A 20299-nucleotide genomic window follows, 5' to 3' on the forward strand; every position below is an offset into this window, starting at 1 on the left:
CTTGGGCATATCCAATAATCCCCTGAATTCCTTTTCGGGGCGGGATTCATCCATAACAGTTATAACGCTCAGGGAACGGCTGACTTTCTCCTATCCTGTCTTCCTTCGATTTCGGGACGATAAGACCAGTCAGTTCAGTTACAGTTACAGTTCCCTCTATCAAACCTTAGAGGCTTAACCCATCCTTTAGGGCCGTTTGCGAAGAAAAACCCACAATAAAAAGATCGCGGACACTCAAGAGGGCCCTCAGCTTTTTTCCTGGTGGGTGGGGGGAAAAATATCTCCACTAATATTTTTTTCTCTCCATAATAATTACTAATAAAGATTTATGTTCTGGCTCATTGGCTTCCCCTCTCTCTTCTTGAGATCCCCCCTCCCCTATTAAGAGGAGGGGGAGATGTGAAGTACCTCTAACTTACCCTTATAGTTTATAATTGAGATGTCTTGATAAATATTTTCATAAGCCACTGGTGCTTCCTCTAATGGGAGCAGGGAAACATCTTTCTTGGTGTGACGATACTGACGATACGATGCGAAGGTGTTCTTGAAAGACATCGGGAAGCGACTGATGGAATCTACGGGAGACAAGAGGGCCGCTGCCTTTTTCACACAAAGGATATCCCTCGCTATTCAGCTGGGGAACTCGGCAGCGGTCATGGGAACTCTAACTTGGCTCTTTCAACTTGCGAGAAGTTTATAATAATAATTTCTGCATTGGTAGATAGAAGGTAGAAGGAACCATAGCTTGTCTAGTTGGAGCTTTGGAGGGTAACGCATCTGCCTTGTAAGTGCTAGGCCAACGACGGTTCAAGTATTGCCCGGGGCGAACTTTATCATATACCTACAGCTGATAAGGTTTGTTCCCGGAATGCCTGGTTTTCTCCTGTCTTCAACTTCAATTTTGGGATGGTATAAGAAATAGTTAGGGCCATTTCACATTTAGAGTGCCAAATTTCCTTTGCTGTTTTGTGTTCTATTCACATCTGTACTGAATAATTTGCAACCTAAATGTGAAAGGAGCCAGTTCAAAAAAAAAAAAAAAAAAAAAAAACAAAAACCCCCCACCAACAACTTTATTCCAAAAAAAAAAAGTAAGCAATGTGCCACATTGCCTCATAATCTTACTATATCTTACTCCCTCGAGTATAAACATGTAGTTCTCAGTATTTGTTCAGACTATTACCCCTACCCCTCCCACCCCTAAATCCTCCTTTCTCTTCTCCTTCAGAGGATCTGTCTCCTCCCTCGGGAGCATCATTTGCGACCCCTCGATTGGAAAACACTACTCAACCGCCAGATGATCAGTTGTCTATGGGACGTCTAGGAATGGTTCCTCATCTATTGTGAAAGCCAACTCGAGCTTTGAAGAAAAAGGTTTAGAGGTGGAGGTTTTAGTTGATCTTTCTAATCATTAATGCTTTCATTTTTTTTTTTGTTAATGATCTTTTTGTCCATTAAACCTGCGGCTCATTACCTCTTCCCCCTGCTACACCACCACCTCTGCCTCGGTGGTGTAGTGGTTCAATATGTGGGTTCTATTCCCAGCCGAGGTATGGAATTTTATCCTTTCTCAATATAATGTTTGAGAATTTGACGTCTACAATAGTAGCCTACTGCTATAGTAAAGGGGACTTTTCAGTCCTATGCGAGCAGTAAAAAATAAGCACTGTTAGGTATGTATCATTAAACGCTTTGTGGCATATGCATATTTTATACTGTGTTTTCTGTTATTTTTAACCAGGTGACGTCAGTCTGTGCTTTCTCCTTCTCCTCCCCCCCCCCCCCTAGAAGATTGATAGAGGGAACTGTAACTGCTACGGTCTTATGGAGCCGAAATCGAAGAGATAAGGAAGACAGGACAGAAGAAAGCCAGCCGTTCCGGAACGAACCTTATCCCTTCAGGATAAAATCCGCCTCGGGCGGGAATCGAGCCCGGGGCGGATATTACTTTTTCTTCTTTCTCTCTTTCTCCTTCTCTTCTTCTTCCTTTCCTTCTCCTTCTCCTCCTCCTTCTCCTCCTCCTTTTCCTCCTCCTTCTTCTTCTTCTCCTCCTCCTCCTCCTCCTTCTTCTCCTTCTCCTCCTTCTTCTCCTTTTCCTCCTCCTTCTTCTTCTCCTTCTCCTCCTTCTTCTCCTCCTCCTTCTTCTTCTCCTCCTCCTTCTCCTCCTCCTTCTTCTTCTTCTCCTCCTTCTTCTCCTCCTCCTCCTTCTTTTTTAGACGGCTTTTGAGCTCGCAGTCCTCCCGAAGCTATGTGATTCATTATCATACATCACAAGAGACTTCTTTTTAATCACACAACATATTATTGTATGGACATCAAGCTTTTCAAAAGCTATTGTGCTCAGTTTATGTTTTTTTTTTTTTTTTAATGCCCGCTTTGCTGTTCAATACAGGGTGCTACAAAAATGGCCTGCATAAAATAAAATATTTTTTTTTCTTTCTTTTTGAAGAAGTTTGATAGAGGAGACTGTAACAACAAGGGAGGTCTTATCGTTCTGAAATCGAAGAGAAACCTATGTTACCTACCTCGGTGGTGTAGTGGTCAAGGCGCTCGCCTGGTAAACAGGAGGGCGTGGGTTCAATCCCAGCCGAGGTATGGAATCCTCAATATAATTTGAGAATTTGACCACAATAATAGTAGTAGCCTACTGCTGGAGTAAAGGGACTTTTCAGTCCTATTATAATTTGAGAATTTGACCACAATAATAGTCGTAGCCTACTGCTGGAGTAAAAGGACTGTTCAGTCCTATGCGAGCAGTATAAAATAAGCACTATTACTATTTTTTTTTTGAAGAAGTTTGACAGAGGGAACTGTAACTGCTATGTGGTCTTATCGTCCCGAAATCGAAGAGAGGAGGAAGACAGGATAGGAGAAAGCCAGCCGTTCCGAGAACGAATATTATCCCATCAGAATAAAATCCGCCCCGGGCGGGAATCGAACCCGCGGCCTAGCGCTTACAAGGCAGACGCGCTACCAACTAAGCTAACTAGGCTGGCACTATTACTATTACCTGTTTAGGATAGAAATAGAATACGCTCCAGGCGGGGATCGAAATCGCTACCAGAGTGTTTACAAGGGAGACGTGTTAGCTTGCCATCTAACCAGGCTGGCAAAGGTATGTACGGCTGGCTGATTGTTGAGCAAAGCTTGTCAAATGTCTACACCTCAAAATGGCCCTACTGAAATGTCGCTACTAGGAATCGAAGTCTCAAACCCTAGACCCCCGGATTACAAGTCCAACGTTGAGCTACTGGAAGACGGAAACACTGTATTTTTTTTTTTTTTTTTACTTTTTATACAAAAAAGTTAAGAGAGAGAGAAAAGGCGACTTAGCATTAAGTCAGTAAAATCATGGTAAAATAAAAATCTACTATCTACCCAATAATCCTAATAGTATGTAGGTATACATCAATGTGCAATTGCCTCATAATCTTACTATTCTTACTCCCTCAGTATAAACATGTAGTTCAGTATTTGTTCAGACTATTACCCCTCCCCTCCCACCCCTCCTCCTTTCTCTTCTCTTCAGGAATCTTCTCCTCCCTCGGGAGCATCATTTGCGACCCCTCGATTGGAAAACGACTACTCAACCGCCAGATGATCAGTGTCTAGGGACGTCTAGAATGTCCTCTATTGTGAAAGCCAACTCGAGCTTGAAGAAAAGTTGAGTGGAAGTTTAGTTGATCTTTCTAATCATTAAATGCTTTCATTTTTTTTTTTTTTGTTAAATGATCTTTTTGTCCATTAAACCTGCGGCTCATTACCTCTTCCCCCTGCTACACCACCTGCCTCGGTGGTGTAGTGGTCAAGATGTGGGTTCAATCCCAGCCGAGGTATGGAATTTTATCCTCAATATAATTTGAGAATTTGACCACAATAGTAGCCTACTGCTATAGTAAAGGGACTTTTCAGTCCTATGCGAGCAGTAAAAATAAGCACTGTTATTATTATCATTAAATGCTTTGTGGGCATATTGCATATTTTATACTGTGTTTTCTGTTATTTTTTAACCAGCTGACTTCAGTCTTCTTCCCCCCCCCCCCCTAGAAGTTTGTTAGAACTTACCCTAAAGTAGGTAATAATATACAAGAATAAGTGTCGGCATTTGAGAAGGTTTGTGTGAAACCTGAGAGGATTGTTTAGGTATTATTATTTTATTTATAAAGAAGGAGAGAAAGAATTACTTACCTAGCAGCAGAAAATAAAAAGAAGAAGAAATTAAATACCTACATACAAGGAGTGTTAGTTAGGGTTTCTTATAATTTAATTTGTATAACGGAAGAACATTACATAGTATACTTATGTACCTAGGTACCTACCTATTGCCTTTTTTTAAAGAGAAAGAATTATGTACTTATAGCAGCAGAAAATAAAAAGAAGAAGAAATTAAATACCTACATACAAGGAGTGTTAGTAGGGTTTCTTATAATTTAATTTGTATAACGGAAGAACATTACATAGTATACTTATGTACCTAGGTACCTACCTATTGCCTTTTTTTAGGTTTGATAGAGAGAACTTCAACTGCTAAGGTCTTATCGTCCCGAAATCGAAGATAGAAGGAAGACAGGATAGGAGAAAGTCAGCCGTTCAGAGAATGGACATTATCCGTTCAGCATAAAATCCGCCCAGGGCGGGAATCGAACCCGCGGCCTAGCGCTTATAAGGCAGACGCGCTACCAACCAAGCTAACTAGGCTGACACAAGGAAAGTAATAATGGGTAAACAGCAATCTCTCGTTCTTTACTGAGTTTTTAGGAGGAAGTCAGTCTTTTTTCACCCTCTCATTGTCAGCAACTCAGCATGCACTCAGCTTGAGGAAAACGAAGAACTACTCCCCCAAAAACCATAAATACCAGAATTATTATGAAACAAATACCAGAATTCTTTATAAATTAGAGGAAATTAAAACAACAAAAAATCCAATTGAAAAAAAAAAAAAAAAAAATCTGGGTGAACATCAGGTGTTCTTGTGTTGACCCAGCACCTATGTGGGAAATATTGTGTCTCTTATCGCCCATCTGATAAGCTTAACCCATCTTTTGGGGCACTTGCCCCTCACCTAAGCCTTGGACTGGGCTTTTTGTGTATGGGGGCTGACAACTTGTTCTAAGCTGACAGTCTAGATAAAGCAATGCTAATACTTATACATACTCACATGAAAAGATTTTTTCATTGGTGGGTATCGAACCAAGGACTTACCGTAACTTCTAAACTTCGTATTTGTCGTTTCAAGGCCTGATTTTCCGCGTGCAGATGAGATACTGTGTCTTGCAGTCGGAGTAGGCGATTCTGAAACACCAAACATACACATAAAATAATATTAGATATTTGTTCAAAATAAAAAGGCTAGAAAAAAAAAGAATTTAGGGCACGCCCAGTAAAATTGACTCAAAAGTGAGTTACAAAATTTGACTCATACAAAGTACATCAAACGATTTTGTATTAGGGCACGCCCAGTAAAATTGACTCAAAAGTGAGTTACAAAATTTGACTCATACAAAGTACATCAAACGATTTTGTATCACTACACTCGGGGTTCAGTGAACTGTACAGAAAAAAAAAAGAAAATGAAGTCAGTAAAATCATGGTAAAATAAAAATCTACTATCTACCCAATAATCCTAATAGTATGTAGAAAATGAAATCAGTAAAATCATGGTAAAATAAAAATCTACTATCTACCCAATAATCCTAATAGTACCTACATAGGTATCCTAATAGTACCTATGTAGGTACTATTAGGATAAGGCATAGTACCTAATCCTAATAGTACCTATGTAGGTACTATTAGGATAAGGCATTTTTTTTTTAATATGTACCTACCTATGTTAATTTTGTGCATATGTACCTATGTTAATTCGTAAATTTTGCTCAATAAAACCTTGAACTATAATCACTCTAAAAAAAAGGCAAATTTGACATCTCCACCAATATTAGATAGGTTGCACATTGCATAGTTAAATATTTACACGGCGTTCATAAAAAACTCTTTAGTCATCCATTTCTCATTCTTTCTCTCTCTCGCTCATTCATACCTTTGTTCTCCTTCCCTCTCTGTTTCTCTATTTCTCTCTTCATTCGTTCATCTCTCTCGCTCCCTTTTCACCTCTCCCCTTCCCTCTCTCTTGGTCTATTTATACCTTATTAACTAACCCTCCTCTCTTACTCATTCTTTCAATTTTAATCTCTCTCTTTCTTTTTCACCTCCCCCTCATTCTCTCTTTCTCCCTCTCACTCATTCCTCTCTCTCTCTCACACACTCCCTATATGAAATTCTAATGGTCATATATTCGTAGGGAGGGAGTTATACCTGGGTCTAATTGACTTCATAGGCGACTTAACATTAAGTATTACTTCATATATGAAGCAGCAGAGATAATATAGGAGAAACAGCATAAAAGCTTTGAAGTTTGATGTGAGGAAACCAGGGGCGGATCATTCTTGGAATCTAGGGCTGCAGAGCCATTGGGGGGAAGGTATTTAGGGGCCCCTAAAAGTGGTAGATAAAATCTATTGAAAATATCTACAAATTGGAAGTTCTTGCGGTTTAGGCCCAAAAATTTGTAGGTATACTTAGGTATACCACTTCTCTACAGTTTTTTATTTAATTTATTTGTTATTACCTGCTTCGGTGGTGCAGTGGTCAAGACGCTCGTCTGTTAAACAGGAGGGCGTGGGTTCAATCCCAGCCAAGGCATGGAACTTTAAGAATTTTACCACAATAATAGTAGTAGGTAGTAGATTACTGCCTCCTTCTCTACCTCCTTTAACATTATCTTCCTCCTTAATACATCTTAACCTCCACTAATTTCATTGGCTTTCTCTTTTCTTTTCTCCTTGTCTCTTCGATTTCGGGACTATAAGACCTCCGTTGTTACAGTTCCCTGTATCAAACCCTTAAAATCGCCAGCCTAGTTAGCTTAGTTGGTAGTAGATTACTGCTGGCGTAAAGGGACTTCTGGAGTAAGCACCATTATTATTTTTTCTCAAACTCCCCTTCTTACCACTGCCACTTGGTGGTTCAAACCTGAAGACCACCAGCAGATCGATATACCTAGATACTGTTAGGGGTTTGGAGAACATACTCTATAAATGTTTATGTGGGTTCATATAGCTTCCCCTTTTGCCCATCTCACCACACGCCACTGAAAGAAAGAGTGGGGGTAGAAATGAGGGTAGGGTGAAAGATAAGGACAGGGGAGGGAGAGGGATAAAGGGACGGGGAAAATTCAAGAGTGAGGGTGAATGGAGAAGATTAAAACATCATAATATTACTGTGGATGTAATTGTAAAGTAATTACTTTATTACTTTAGATTAGGCGAAAGGGGGGGAGGAGATTTTCCTCAAATTAATTTTTCCCATTTTCTTATTAGGGTGATTTTCTTTTTATCAGTTTTTTTTTTAAATTTATTTATTATTATACAACGAAGGTTAACTAACAAAAAGGTAAATCGTTGGGAGACATGAGACATTACAACAGGATTGCTTGATCAGCTTATACTACGCGGGAGACCCGGGTTCGAGAAATTTGTATCATGCAAATGATTGATTTCGTGACTGGCTGTTGCGGGGCCCACTCAGCCTCGTGAGGAAAATGAGTAGCTATGACAGCCCACATGGGTCTTTTGTTTGTCCCACAGGAACAAATTGTCAACAGTGAGACATGTGTTAGAGGCGATAGCACGTTGAATGTACCATTTCCCCGTGAATCATGGAAGTTAAGCAACGTTGGGCGTGGTTAGTATCCGGATGGGTGACCATTTGGGCAATCGCGTGCTGGCTTTTCCCATCCCGACTCTGGCTGACTGAGGGTAATTTGAGTAGGCGGATAGCTTGTCGGCAAATGGAGTGTAACACCTCCGTTACAAAAATGTCTCAATTTTCCAAATTCTCCATTTTCTCTTGGTCTCGACGCATTATTACCAACCTGGTCACAAATTAAAATTAACGTTCCGTTTCTTTATCTCCTATTCCCTTCCTTATCAATCTTTATTTTCAATTTATTTCCCCTGCTTTATCAATCTTTATTTTCTTTATTATTTTTCCTGCTTTATTACTTTTTTCGGTTAGTGCTGCAGTGAGCATCAAACTTGTGACTAACTTAATAACACAAAAAACTGCATTTACAAAAGCGTGACATCAGCCGGTCAAAAGGAATAAAGTCGCTAACAACTGAACTACAGAGGATCGTTTAATGTTAAGGTCCGTTTCCACTTGTCGTTCGGAAAAAAATCGTGTCGTGCGCAAGTGGGAACACTAATATTTAAATTGCATTGCCTACAGGACATTCGGAAAAAATTGGATGAAACTCACAAGTGTAAACGGGCCTAAACCTAAACTAAAGAGTTCTTCTCATGTGTATTTTCCTCCCCATATTTCCAATTCTTGTCATTTTGATTGGAGGAACTGGGTGAAAATATTTTTCTGTTTCATATTTATTTATTTTGTTCAATATTCCTCCCGTGACACCCTCACCTACACTCACACCTTCACACAATCAATCCCGTGATCCACCATTTTCTTTTGGCCTTTGCTACATTTTCCCCATTTTAATATTATTTGTACATTTTGTTCAACCTTTCCGTTTATATCATTTGTACACATACACATTTTATGTATATTATAGGTACCTATACTGTTGTGAGAAAGAAGAGGGGGAGGGAAAAGAGAAGAAGAGGAATCACAGGAAGAGAAGAAGAAGAAGAAGAAGAAGAAGAAGAAGAAGGAGAAGGAGAAGAAGAAGAAGAAGAAGAAGAAGAAGAAGAAGAACAAAAAAATCAATACAAGCACAAGCATCCTTTGAAACTACAAAAGTATACAAACACCAAATGAACTATAAAAGAAACCACAAATTATTTATAAATTGTCCAATTAGGGGAACAAAACTGGTACCTACCTATTGCCTATATGTACCTACTTATGTAGTCTTAGTAATGTATGTACTATGTACCTAACAACTCAACCATAATTTGGTTTTATACCCATTTAAAATGTCTAATTTACCTAATTGAAATAAAAATCAACAAACCATATAGCAAATGGGCTTTATTCATTGGGGTTTTGAATAGTGTTGACAAGTTTGGTATAGGAAGGTATATGAAAAGAATAAAAATACCTATGTAGGGTAAGTGTACCATTTATTCGCCCACCTGAACAACGTACCATTTATTGGCCCACCTGTACCATACGCCACATAAGTCTGAACTGGACGAACTTTTTCAAGATCCAATTTCATCAAAAGAAGGACCATTTTTCGTACTTCGCAATACCTACTATTATGTAATAATATTATGACAGACACTCACGCTCAGATCGTGTGAGAGACCTTGGTCTGAAGCTTTTCTCTTGTGTAACTATCCATAAAGTACCTGCCTTTTGGTGGTGTAGTGGTCAAAAGCCTCGCCTGGTAATCAGGAGGGCGTGGGTTCAATCCCAAACATAGAATTTTATCCTCAAAATTGTTTGAGAATTTGACCACAATAATGCCAGAATATTACTGCTGGCTTAAAGGGACTCTATATTCGAGCAGTATAGGTTTGTACTATTATTAGTACTTTAGTACCCTTCATAATCTACATAAGCTCACTCTCTTCCCAATTTTCGGTTTTTATTTCAGGATGCTATGCATCACAACTTGGCCCGCGGGGGTAGTTTCAATTTTTCTACCGCTTTATAAAGATAAGTAGCTGGCAGAATAAGATGCATTATGATATTACCCATGTGGGAGGGAACAGCTCAGTGGAGGCTGTTCGAATTGGGATTGGGGCTCAACTATCAGATACAAATGCCCGTGATATTATCTAATTCGCCACTTGTAGTTGGCTAGTTTGGATAGGACCATTTTTCGTACTTCGCAATACCTAACTATTATGTAATATTATGACAGACACTCACGCTCAGATCGTGTGACACCTTGGTCTGAAGCTTTTCTCTTGTGTAACTATCCATACAGTACCTGCCTTTTGGTGGTGTAGTGGTCAAAAGCCTCGCCTGGTAATCAGGAGGGCGTGGGTTCAATCCCAAGTATAGAATTTTATCCTCAAAATTGTTTGAGAATTTGACCACGATAATGCCAGAATATTACTGCTGGGTTAACGGGACTCTATATTCGAGCAGTATAGGTTTGTACTATTATTAGTACTTTAGTACCCTTCATAATCTACATAAGCTCACTCTCTTCCCAATTGAAAAACAGCTCGTAATAAATATCCTCGGGAAAAAGCTAAATACGTTTATAACTCGTAAAATACCTTCCCGATATTAAACCGGCCTGCCCTCATAAATTGAGCTTAAAAGCTTCTTCCTCCCCTGTCCCAACCTTCTTGATATTACTGTTTTACAGTATATCCCAGAAGTTATACATAGTATGTAGGTTTGAACATCCTTGATATTACCATTCTATTGTAGTACAGTATACAGATGTTGTAGTAAACTTTTGGGACATCCTATACATTGGAGCAATTTCAATAATTTATTTTTACTGGCTCGTAAAATACCTTCCCGATATTAAACCGGCCTGCCCTCATAAATTGAGCTTAAAAGCTTCCTCCTCCCCTGTCCCAACCTTCTTGATATTACTGTTTTACAGTATATCCCAGAAGTTATACATACTTAGTAGGTATAGGTTTGAACATCCTTGTATTTACCATTCTACACTCTACAGTATGTCCTGTAAATTATTGCCAATAAAGAAATTATGAATTATGTCCTAGAAATCCAAGTAAAGGTATGTATATCCCCATAAGCCATAAGTTTTGAAGGACTGTAAATTATCTAAGAAGAATGCGAGTCTTTTCGAGAATACGAGAACTCAGTTTTGAATTTCGTTTTTGAAATCTACAGTTAAATGATCTTCCTTTGACCGATTTTCATTTCTATCTCGAGAAACAATGAGGATTGAATCAGGCGTTCAAAAATATGGGTCTTCCTCGGATATTTCAGATCCGATATTGTAGTTACTTACTTATACGTACACAAGAAGACCTCATGCAAGCAAACCCAAAAGCCATCCACGTTGCCAATTTCTGGAAATTCAAGATCTGATGTTCAAGTTTGTTTCTACTATTACCTGTTTAGGATAGAAATAGAATACGCTCCGGGCGGAAATCGAAATCGCTACCAGAGTGTTTACAAGAGGGACGTGTTAGCTTGCCATCTAACCAGGCTGGCAAAGGTATGTACGGCTGGCTGATTGTTGAGCAAAGCTTTCCAAATGTCCACGCCTCAATATGGCCCTACTGAAATGTCGCTAGTGGGAATCGAAGTCTCAAACCCTAGACCCCCGGATTACAAGTCCAACGTTGAGCTACTGGAAGACGGAGACACTGTATTTTTTTTTTTTTTTTTTTTTTTTTTTTTTTTTTAAAAAAATATGTAAATAAATAAAAAATAAATAAATTAAAATCTGGAAGTGAGGATGGAACACCACAGAACAATAATATTTATGTAAATAGGTAATAGATAAATATATAATTCAGAATTTTTACAATATATGCATTCTTCTATTAGTCTTCTATTTATTTAAATAGCTGTCACAGGAAAAGACATAAAAAATCAGGAGACTTGAATACAACAATTATCGCTCTTTAATTTATCAAATTAATTAAAAAAGGTGAATAGGCTAGGTGTCTCAAAAGTGGCCGCAGTATGGAATCTGGACGCACCTATACCTACTTCGGGCGCTTGCCTGGTAATCAGGAAGGCGCGGATTCAATCCCCGATGGGATACAAAATATTACCCTCTATATTATTGGACAATTTGACCACAATATTGACACTTTAGTATTCCAACTTCAAACATTAAGATTACATACACCACTTTAACTTTAAGCTCTTAATTTATCAGAAGGGGGCTTCTTTGGCAACACGGCCTACATTTGGTTCAGCTACTGTTCACTCATAATTAAGCAGGTCCCGTATTAATTGCTTTTTTATTTAATTTGAATAAAAAATTCGAATTGTTCAGCTTTTGTGTCTCTCAATTCCAAATCAAAAGCTGGGATCTTTTGTTTTACAAAAACCAACGGGCGAGTGCATTATGCAGGATTTTATTTGCTTTTATTTATTATTATTATTATTATTATTATTATTATTATTATTATTATTATTATTATTAATATTATTTTCATTTTGTTGTAGGTATTTTTTATTATTATTATTATTATTATTATTATTATTATTATTATTATTATTATTATTATTATTATTATTATTATTATTATTATTATTATTATTATTATTATTATTATTATTATTATTATTATTATTATTATTATTATTATTATTATTATTATTATTATTATTATTATTATTATTATTATTATTATTGGCTAGTTTGGATAGGACCATTTTTCGTACTTCGCAATACCTAACTATTATGTAATATTATGACAGACACTCACGCTCAGATCGTGTGACACCTTGGTCTGAAGCTTTTCTCTTGTGTAACTATCCATACAGTACCTGCCTTTTGGTGGTGTAGTGGTCAAAAGCCTCGCCTGGTAATCAGGAGGGCGTGGGTTCAATCCCAAACATAGAATTTTATCCTCAAAATTGTTTGAGAATTTGACCACGATAATGCCAGAATATTACTGCTGGGTTAACGGGACTCTATATTCGAGCAGTATAGGTTTGTACTATTATTAGTACTTTAGTACCCTTCATAATCTACATAAGCTCACTCTCTTCCCAATTGAAAAACAGCTCGTAATAAATATCCTCGGGAAAAAGCTAAATACGTTTATAGCTCGTAAAATACCTTCCCGATATTAAACCGGCCTGCCCTCATAAATTGAGCTTAAAAGCTTCCTCCTCCCCTGTCCCAACCTTCTTGATATTACTGTTTTACAGTATATCCCAGAAGTTATACATACTTAGTAGGTATAGGTTTGAACATCCTTGTATTTACCATTCTACACTCTACAGTATGTCCTGTAAATTATTGCCAATAAAGAAATTATGAATTATGTCCTAGAAATCCAAGTAAAGGTATGTATATCCCCATAAGCCATAAGTTTTGAAGGACTGTAAATTATCTAAGAAGAATGCGAGTCTTTTCGAGAATACGAGAACTCAGTTTTGAATTTCGTTTTTGAAATCTACAGTTAAATGATCTTCCTTTGACCGATTTTCATTTCTATCTCGAGAAACAATGAGGATTGAATCAGGCGTTCAAAAATATGGGTCTTCCTCGGATATTTCAGATCCGATATTGTAGTTACTTACTTATACGTACACAAGAAGACCTCATGCAAGCAAACCCAAAAGCCATCCACGTTGCCAATTTCTGGAAATTCAAGATCTGATGTTCAAGTTTGTTTCCGGACACGGAAAGTAAGTAAGTAAGTACTTATCGGTGTTCAAGGCTTCTCATATGAATGTTAGATGGTGTTTTTCCAGGACTCTTCAACTTTGATGGCTGCTGGGGTACAAACAGTCAGGTCATCTCTGGTACATTTTGTAGTAATTCTATTGTAGTACAGTATACAGATGTTGTAGTAAACTTTTGGGACATCCTATACATTGGAGCAATTTCAATAATTTATTTTTACTGCTTTAGAGCAAACCACTAGCTGGAGCAGCAGTAAATGCTGACTGGGAACATTGTTACATCATACGTCTTCATTATAGGAGTCAGCGGCAGCCATTACTACGCAATGTTGCCAAATGGGGACACGAGAAGAGGGGGAGGGGATGTTAACACTTTGACCGCTCTGAGAGTTTTTTTTTTTTATTAGCCAAGATATAACGCCAATATTTGACGGTTTAGTTCAGTTATGAATATGAATCAGTAAACCACACATAGTCGACGACCGTCGATCGACGAGGTGAATCTATGTTGTCGAGGCAGTGTACGGTTTCAGACGATGTCGACCGATGGCCAAGGTTTTTTTATTAGCCAAGATAAAACGCCAATATTTGACGGTTTAGTTCAGTTATGAATATGAATCAGTAAAGTTGTATCCACACATAGTCGACGACCGTCGATCGACGAGGTGAATCTATGTTGTCGAGGCAGTGTACGGTTTCAGACGATGTCGACCGATGGCCAGTCGACTATGTGTGGACACACCCTAATAAATATAATGTTTTGTTTGATAGTGCATGATAGAGGTTTAAAACCACTGAATAAGTGCTAAGGTTTTTATTGACGGCAATTTTACACACCATTTGGCGACAAACTATATACCCTCCTCCTCAATCCTCACACTAACCTCACCCAGTCTGAGTGGCCTCGAAGTTGTAAAATGTACATCCTCGTTCTAGTACAGCTTATGTGTGGACACACCTTAATAAATGTAATGTTTTGTTTGATAGTGATAGAGGTTTAAAACCACTGAATAAGTGCTAAGGTTTTTATTGACGGCAATTTTACACACCATTTGGCGACAAACTATACCCTCCTCCTCAATCCTCACACTAACCTCACCCAGTCTGAGTGGCCTCGAAGTTGTAAAATGTACATCCTCGTTCTAGTACAGCCATGCAGAAGGTGGATTATGATTCATAGAAAACTATATTTGTGGACGTATGTTAACAAAGGGTTAATCTACACGCAGAGCGGGCAATAAAGCGTGTTAAGTACCTTTCAGCCATGCAGAAGGTGGATTAGGATTCATAGAAAACTATATTTGTGGACGTATGTTAACAAAGGGTTAATCTACACGCAGAGCGGGCAATAAAGCGTGTTAAGTACCTTTCCATTTGGCTTGAATAAATATCAATTTACCTCCCACCTCCATGGATGGGAACACCTCCACCGGTTATTATGTACGTCCAATCTCCACCTCCAGTTAGGCTGGCAACACACGGTCGTAATCGTTTCACACGAGGCTGGACTGACTATTGTGACAAATTAAGGCTCCAATTTCTGGGCACTAGTTTTTAATATGTATCTAGATCTTTTAATTTAAGCTCAATTTTACACGAAACCTATCTTTCGAAGCCAAAATCGCATCACCTTTAATAAAATCGGATCCAAAGACCAAAGGACAAGCGGTCGCCCTTATAAAATCGGCTACAAAAAACAACCGATTTGTAAGGTATTGTGACAAATTAAGACTCCAATTTCTGGGCACTGGTCAAATATGTATCTAGATCTTTTAATTTAAGCTCAATTTTACACGAAACCTATGTATATCTTTCGAAGCCAAAATAGCATCACCTTTAATAAAATCGGATCCAAAGACCAAAGGACAAGCGGTCGCCCTTATAAAATCGGCTACAAAAAACAACCGATTTGTAATACGACACACAGATTAAAAAATAATAACAAATCATAAAAAATCATATAATAATAAAAAAAAAGTAAAAGAGGAAAGAGTATTTATTGAATTAAACATCGCCAACCCCAAAATGTCTACCACGCCCATTATAAACACTTGAAATTAAAAAAAAAAAAAAAAAAAAAAAAAATATTAAGAACAAAAAAAGAAAAAACAAAAAAAATAACAAAAATATCTTGCTGACAATGGGAGCTCGAACAAAGGCCTTCTGAGAAGGGTGAAAATGAAAACTTAAGAATTAAAAGATATAAAAGGAGAAAGAAAAATCCAAACGAATTGAACATACAGGATCCCTGCTGAACCTTGTTGTACAGAGCTTGGGAATTAAAAGACTAATAATATGTTAATCGTTAGAAATACTTCGCAGCTACTTTATAATTAAGTACCTATGGCCTATAAAAATTCTTGCATTCAAAGATTAATTGAATCCGAAATGGAGGAAGAGAAATAGGATTCCATTGATTGATTTCCTAAAGAAGTATAAAAAATGGTGATGTGCCAAAACTCCAGTGGGACTTGATTTAAAGTAAATTGAAAATTGGTGGATGTGCCAAAACTCCAGTGATTTGACTTAAAGTAAATTGAAAATTGGTTGGATGTGACCAAACTCCAGTGATTTGATTTAAAGTAAAATGAAAAATTGGGTGGATGTGCCAAACTTCCAGTGATTCTGCATTTAACAGTAAAATTTGAAAAATTGGTGGATGTGCCAAAAACTCTTTCGATTTCAAAACCTCTTCATGATTTTCAAAGTTCAAGAAACATTTCATGCTATCCTAAACACTAAGCATGAATGATTACTCGTAACCTATATGGGACAAATACAATAATTAGGTACACCCTAAGAAAGAAATTGCAAAAAAAAAAAAAAAAAAAAAAAAAAAAAAAAATTCCATCTCTCTCTATGCAAATCAGTTGTCTTTTTTGTCAAGGCTCTGGGTTCTGTGTTTTCTTCTTGAGTTCTCTATGACCAATGCGGTTTATTCAGTAGTATGGTTTGTATTGTTTGCTCTTCTTAATGACACTTTACATCAATGTTTATTATTATTCCTTTTAGTTTTGCAAAAGGCCGCCGTAGGTAAAATACCCAGGTCTTTGATCATTCAGACTGTAGCCAAGCTGTCTTATTCCTTCCTTCACCTAGATCTCTACTCTCGGTCCTCCTTATCCCTCCTCTCTCTCTCTCTCTCTCTCTCTCTCTCTCTCTCTCTCTCTCTCTCTCTCTCTCTCTCTCTCTCTCTCTCTCTCTCTTAAAGATGTGTTAAAATCGAGTGAGTATGAAAAAGTGTTGTTATACCTATTTAAAAAGTAAGTATTTCTCTTTTCAGTGGACTACTCGGTTCATGAGTCAGGTCCTAGCTATAAATCCCTCTATCTCTAAACCTCTAGGACAGTCTAGGGCATAAGTGACTAGTGAGTTACATGTTTCAGGATCTGACTCACTGACTGAGTAGTTCAAATGCAAAGAGCAGTTCTTTTTTATAACTCACTCACTTACTTTAGTCTTTACTGAATTTAAACTATTTATACATCTCTCTCTCTCACTCTCCACCTTGATTTTTAGGATCAATGAATAGGATCCTCATTCTTCACCTTATCCCGTGTACAGACGGGGTCGGCGTTTTTCGTCAGCCTCTCAGTCAGCCCTAACTAGGGTGATCGCTTTGGGCCGACATTTGGTTTTGGCTACAAATTTTACGAGTGGATGCCCTTCCCTCTCAACCTTTGCCATTTCTTTAGCAAGGGAAATTCAGGCTGGTATACAGGGTATACTCCTTGTTTAAAGTCCCCCCAGCCAGACTGAGCTGGTCTACTCCCTGTTTAACGTCCCCCAGCCAGACAAGAATAGGATCCTCATTATTAGAAAAAACCTACTTTTCTTGTATTTAGATATTAAACAAAATTAAATATCTATTCTGAACAAAAGGCACTCTGTCTCTGAGGCCTGGTACACCTAGTAACTATTGAGGAAAATTATGAAATTCCACCCTCGTTAGAATGAGATATGAAAACAAACATAATTACCAACTGGTAAATACATAAATTAGGTGAGCATTAATTACCTAACATAGCCCAGCGTAATATCTTTACTGTCTTTTTGTCAAAGGCTCTGGTGTCTGTTTTCTTCTTGAGTTCTCTTATGACATGCGGTTTATTCAGTAGTATGTTGTTATTGTTGTCTTCTTAATTGACACTTTACATCATGTTTTATTATTATTCTTTTAGTTTTGCAAAGGCCGCCGTAGGTAAATACCCGAGGTCTTTGATCATTCAGACTGTAGCAAGCTGTCTTATTCCTTCTTCACTAGATCTCTACTCTCGTTCCTCCTTATCCTCTCGGCTAGGGCATAAGTGACTAGTGAGTTATCTGTTTTAGGATATGACTCACTGACTGAGTAGTTCAGTGAAAAGAGTAGTTCTTTTTTATAACTCCCTCACTTACTTTAGTCTTTACTGAATTTAAACTATTTATACATCTCTCTCTCTCTTTCCCTCCCTCTCTCTCTCACTCTCCACCTTGATTTTTAGGATCAATGAATAGGATCCTCATTCTTCACCTTTTCCCGTGTACAGACGGGGTCGGCGTTTTTCGTCGGCCTCTCAGTCAGCCCTAACTAGGGTGATCGCTTTGGGCTGACATTTGGTTTAGGCTACAAATTTTACGAGTGGATGCCCTTCCCTCTCAACCTTTGCCATTTCTTTAGGAAGGGAAATTCAGGCTGGTATACTCCTTGTTTAAAGTCCCCCAGCCAGACTGAGCTGGTCTACTCCCTGTTTAACGTCCCCCAGCCAGAATCCTCATTATTCGAAAAAACCTACTTTTCTTAATGTATATGTACGTAGGTATTAAACAAAATTAAATATCTATTCTGAACAAAAGGCACTGTCTCTGAGGCCTTGTACACCTAGTAACTATTGAGGAAAATTATGAAATTCCACCCTTGTTAGAATGAAATATGAAAACAAACATAATTACCAACTGGTAAATACATAAATTAGGTGAGCATTAATTACCTAACATAGCCCAGCGTAATATCTTTACATCAATTCCCGGTCCGGTATTATTCAAGTTATTCAAAATTCTTTCAATGTCCATATCAGTGGCTTTCTTCAATAAGAATGAAGTTGAATACGGAATACGTAATAAAATTCAACTTGACAATATTCACCTTTCTTTTTCATAGAAGCTTAACACCACTGTATGATTGCCAAGGCTCTTACTGACGGGGTGTTTTTAGCATCCATTCAGTGACAAGTTATATTACCCGCCTACCCAGCCTGAGTGGGTCAGGGAAAATCCAGGAGTACGCAATTACCAAATGGTCACCCATCCGCATACCAACCACGTTCAACGTTGTTTAACTTCAGAAGAAGAAGAAGAAGAAGAAGAAGAAGAAGAAGAAGAAGAAGAAGAGAGAAAATGTGAACATCTGAAAGAAAATCAAGTACCTACCTCGAGAAAATCAAGTATTTCCGTGTACGTATATAAGATGGGGTTAGTCTGTTCGTTAACATACTTACCTAATACCTATGCTTATTTCAGAAATTTAATGTAAACATATCGTACATCTAATGTTGAATAAAGTAACCTCTCTTATTCCAAAGTAATTGAAGAAGTTACGTTCTTGCATAAGTGCGATATATGTTTAAAGTATTTCACCCTGCCGCTATCCGGCACTGTCTAATTAGATCGTGTGTGCTTCAAGTTAGAAGCTCCTTGCCCTCTCAACACAGGAATGATCCTATGCTTATTTCAGAAATTTAATGTAAACATATCGTACATCTAATGTTGAATAAAGTAACTTCTCTTATTCCAAAGTAATATTATGTTTAAAGAATTTCACCCTGCCGCTATCCGGCACTGTCTAATTAGATCGTGTGTGCTTCAAGTTAGAAGCTCCTTGCCCTCTCAACACAGGAATGATTAATATCACGCAGTTAATTTCAACGGAAATACAGAAAACGCCCTGAACTATAAATTTCAAGCATTTTTTTATGATAGATAATTGTCCACGCTCATGTTCAAAATGATAGCTTGGCCGATTAATTAAATTCGTGGGAGTTTTCCTGCGGCGCGCCGCGTGACATGAGAGCTTTCGTGGCTTTGAGAGTAGGTACGCAAGTGAATAATTCTTATTTGATGGAAGTTTTTGATGGAAAAGCCTGCCAGATTGTATCTTCTTTTTTTTCTTAACTAACAGAGACTTTTTGAAATAGCAAATTTGATTACTTACGACCAGGATTACCTAAATAGAGCAAAAAATTGTTTGGCCCAGCCGTGCGCTCACATCCCCTTTAGCTATTTGTTCTTTTTTCTACATATTTAGGCGCTTTAACTAAGTATGTTTTATGCATGTCGTTCGCGCCGTAGCGTAGTTGGAAAATGGACCTTAAACAAAATGTAACGTCGATGCGTCAATGGAAATAATTGATTTATACCTAAGATTATTATTACTTCCTATTACATTAAGTAAAGGTAATCTAATTTATTTTATTCAGGTTTATTCTGTCAACTGTACGAGACCTTACTTGTGTAATCCGACTTTGTGAGCCCTTTTTCAGCAAGAGGTTGGTCAAGAGCAAAAAGTTCATCAAGAAGTTGTGGGTCTTCAGGTAGAAACACATTACCATCACGTTACGTGAACTCATGTGACATCACGTGGAGTCATGTTACGTCAGAGAGATGTGGTTCAAAGTTCTGCCATATTATACATAGTTGATGATTTGGTCCACGATACGAGCTCTACAGCTCTACACTGACCTCGAACTTTGAACCACATCTTTCTGACTTCCCATGAGCTCACGTGACGTGACGTGATGGTGTTTCTACCTTAATACGTACTAGGTATGTAGGTATATCCTCATCACTGTTTGAGATTTTGATGATAATTCCCCATCCGTGGCACAAGCTCTGCTTATACGGATGGGTATAACATTTATATGAAAAATGTATGTTCTGAGTTTTTTGTCAATCAAATATAAATGGAAACTTGTTAAAAAAAAAAAAAAAA

The 20299-nt window shown here is 37.8% G+C and overlaps 1 protein-coding gene across 1 annotated transcript in view; it reads right to left on the reverse strand.

Moving 5' to 3' along the window:
- Positions 1-1309: 1309 nt before the first annotated feature.
- Positions 1310-20299, reverse strand: part of LOC103513452 — a 47824-nt gene continuing 28834 nt past the window's right edge. Inside the window, exons 5-8 of the mRNA XM_026826640.1 lie at positions 7139-7147; positions 6428-6492; positions 5203-5292; positions 1310-1360 (exon numbers count right to left, since the gene is read on the reverse strand). Of these exons, the coding sequence (XP_026682441.1) occupies positions 1310-1360; positions 5203-5292; positions 6428-6492; positions 7139-7147 (215 nt within the window). The remainder of the gene's footprint in view (positions 1361-5202; positions 5293-6427; positions 6493-7138; positions 7148-20299) is intronic.

This window comes from Diaphorina citri, unplaced genomic scaffold (genome assembly GCF_000475195.1).
Source record: "Diaphorina citri unplaced genomic scaffold, Diaci psyllid genome assembly version 1.1 scaffold971, whole genome shotgun sequence".
In the NCBI taxonomy this organism is placed as follows: Eukaryota; Metazoa; Arthropoda; class Insecta; order Hemiptera; family Psyllidae; genus Diaphorina; species Diaphorina citri.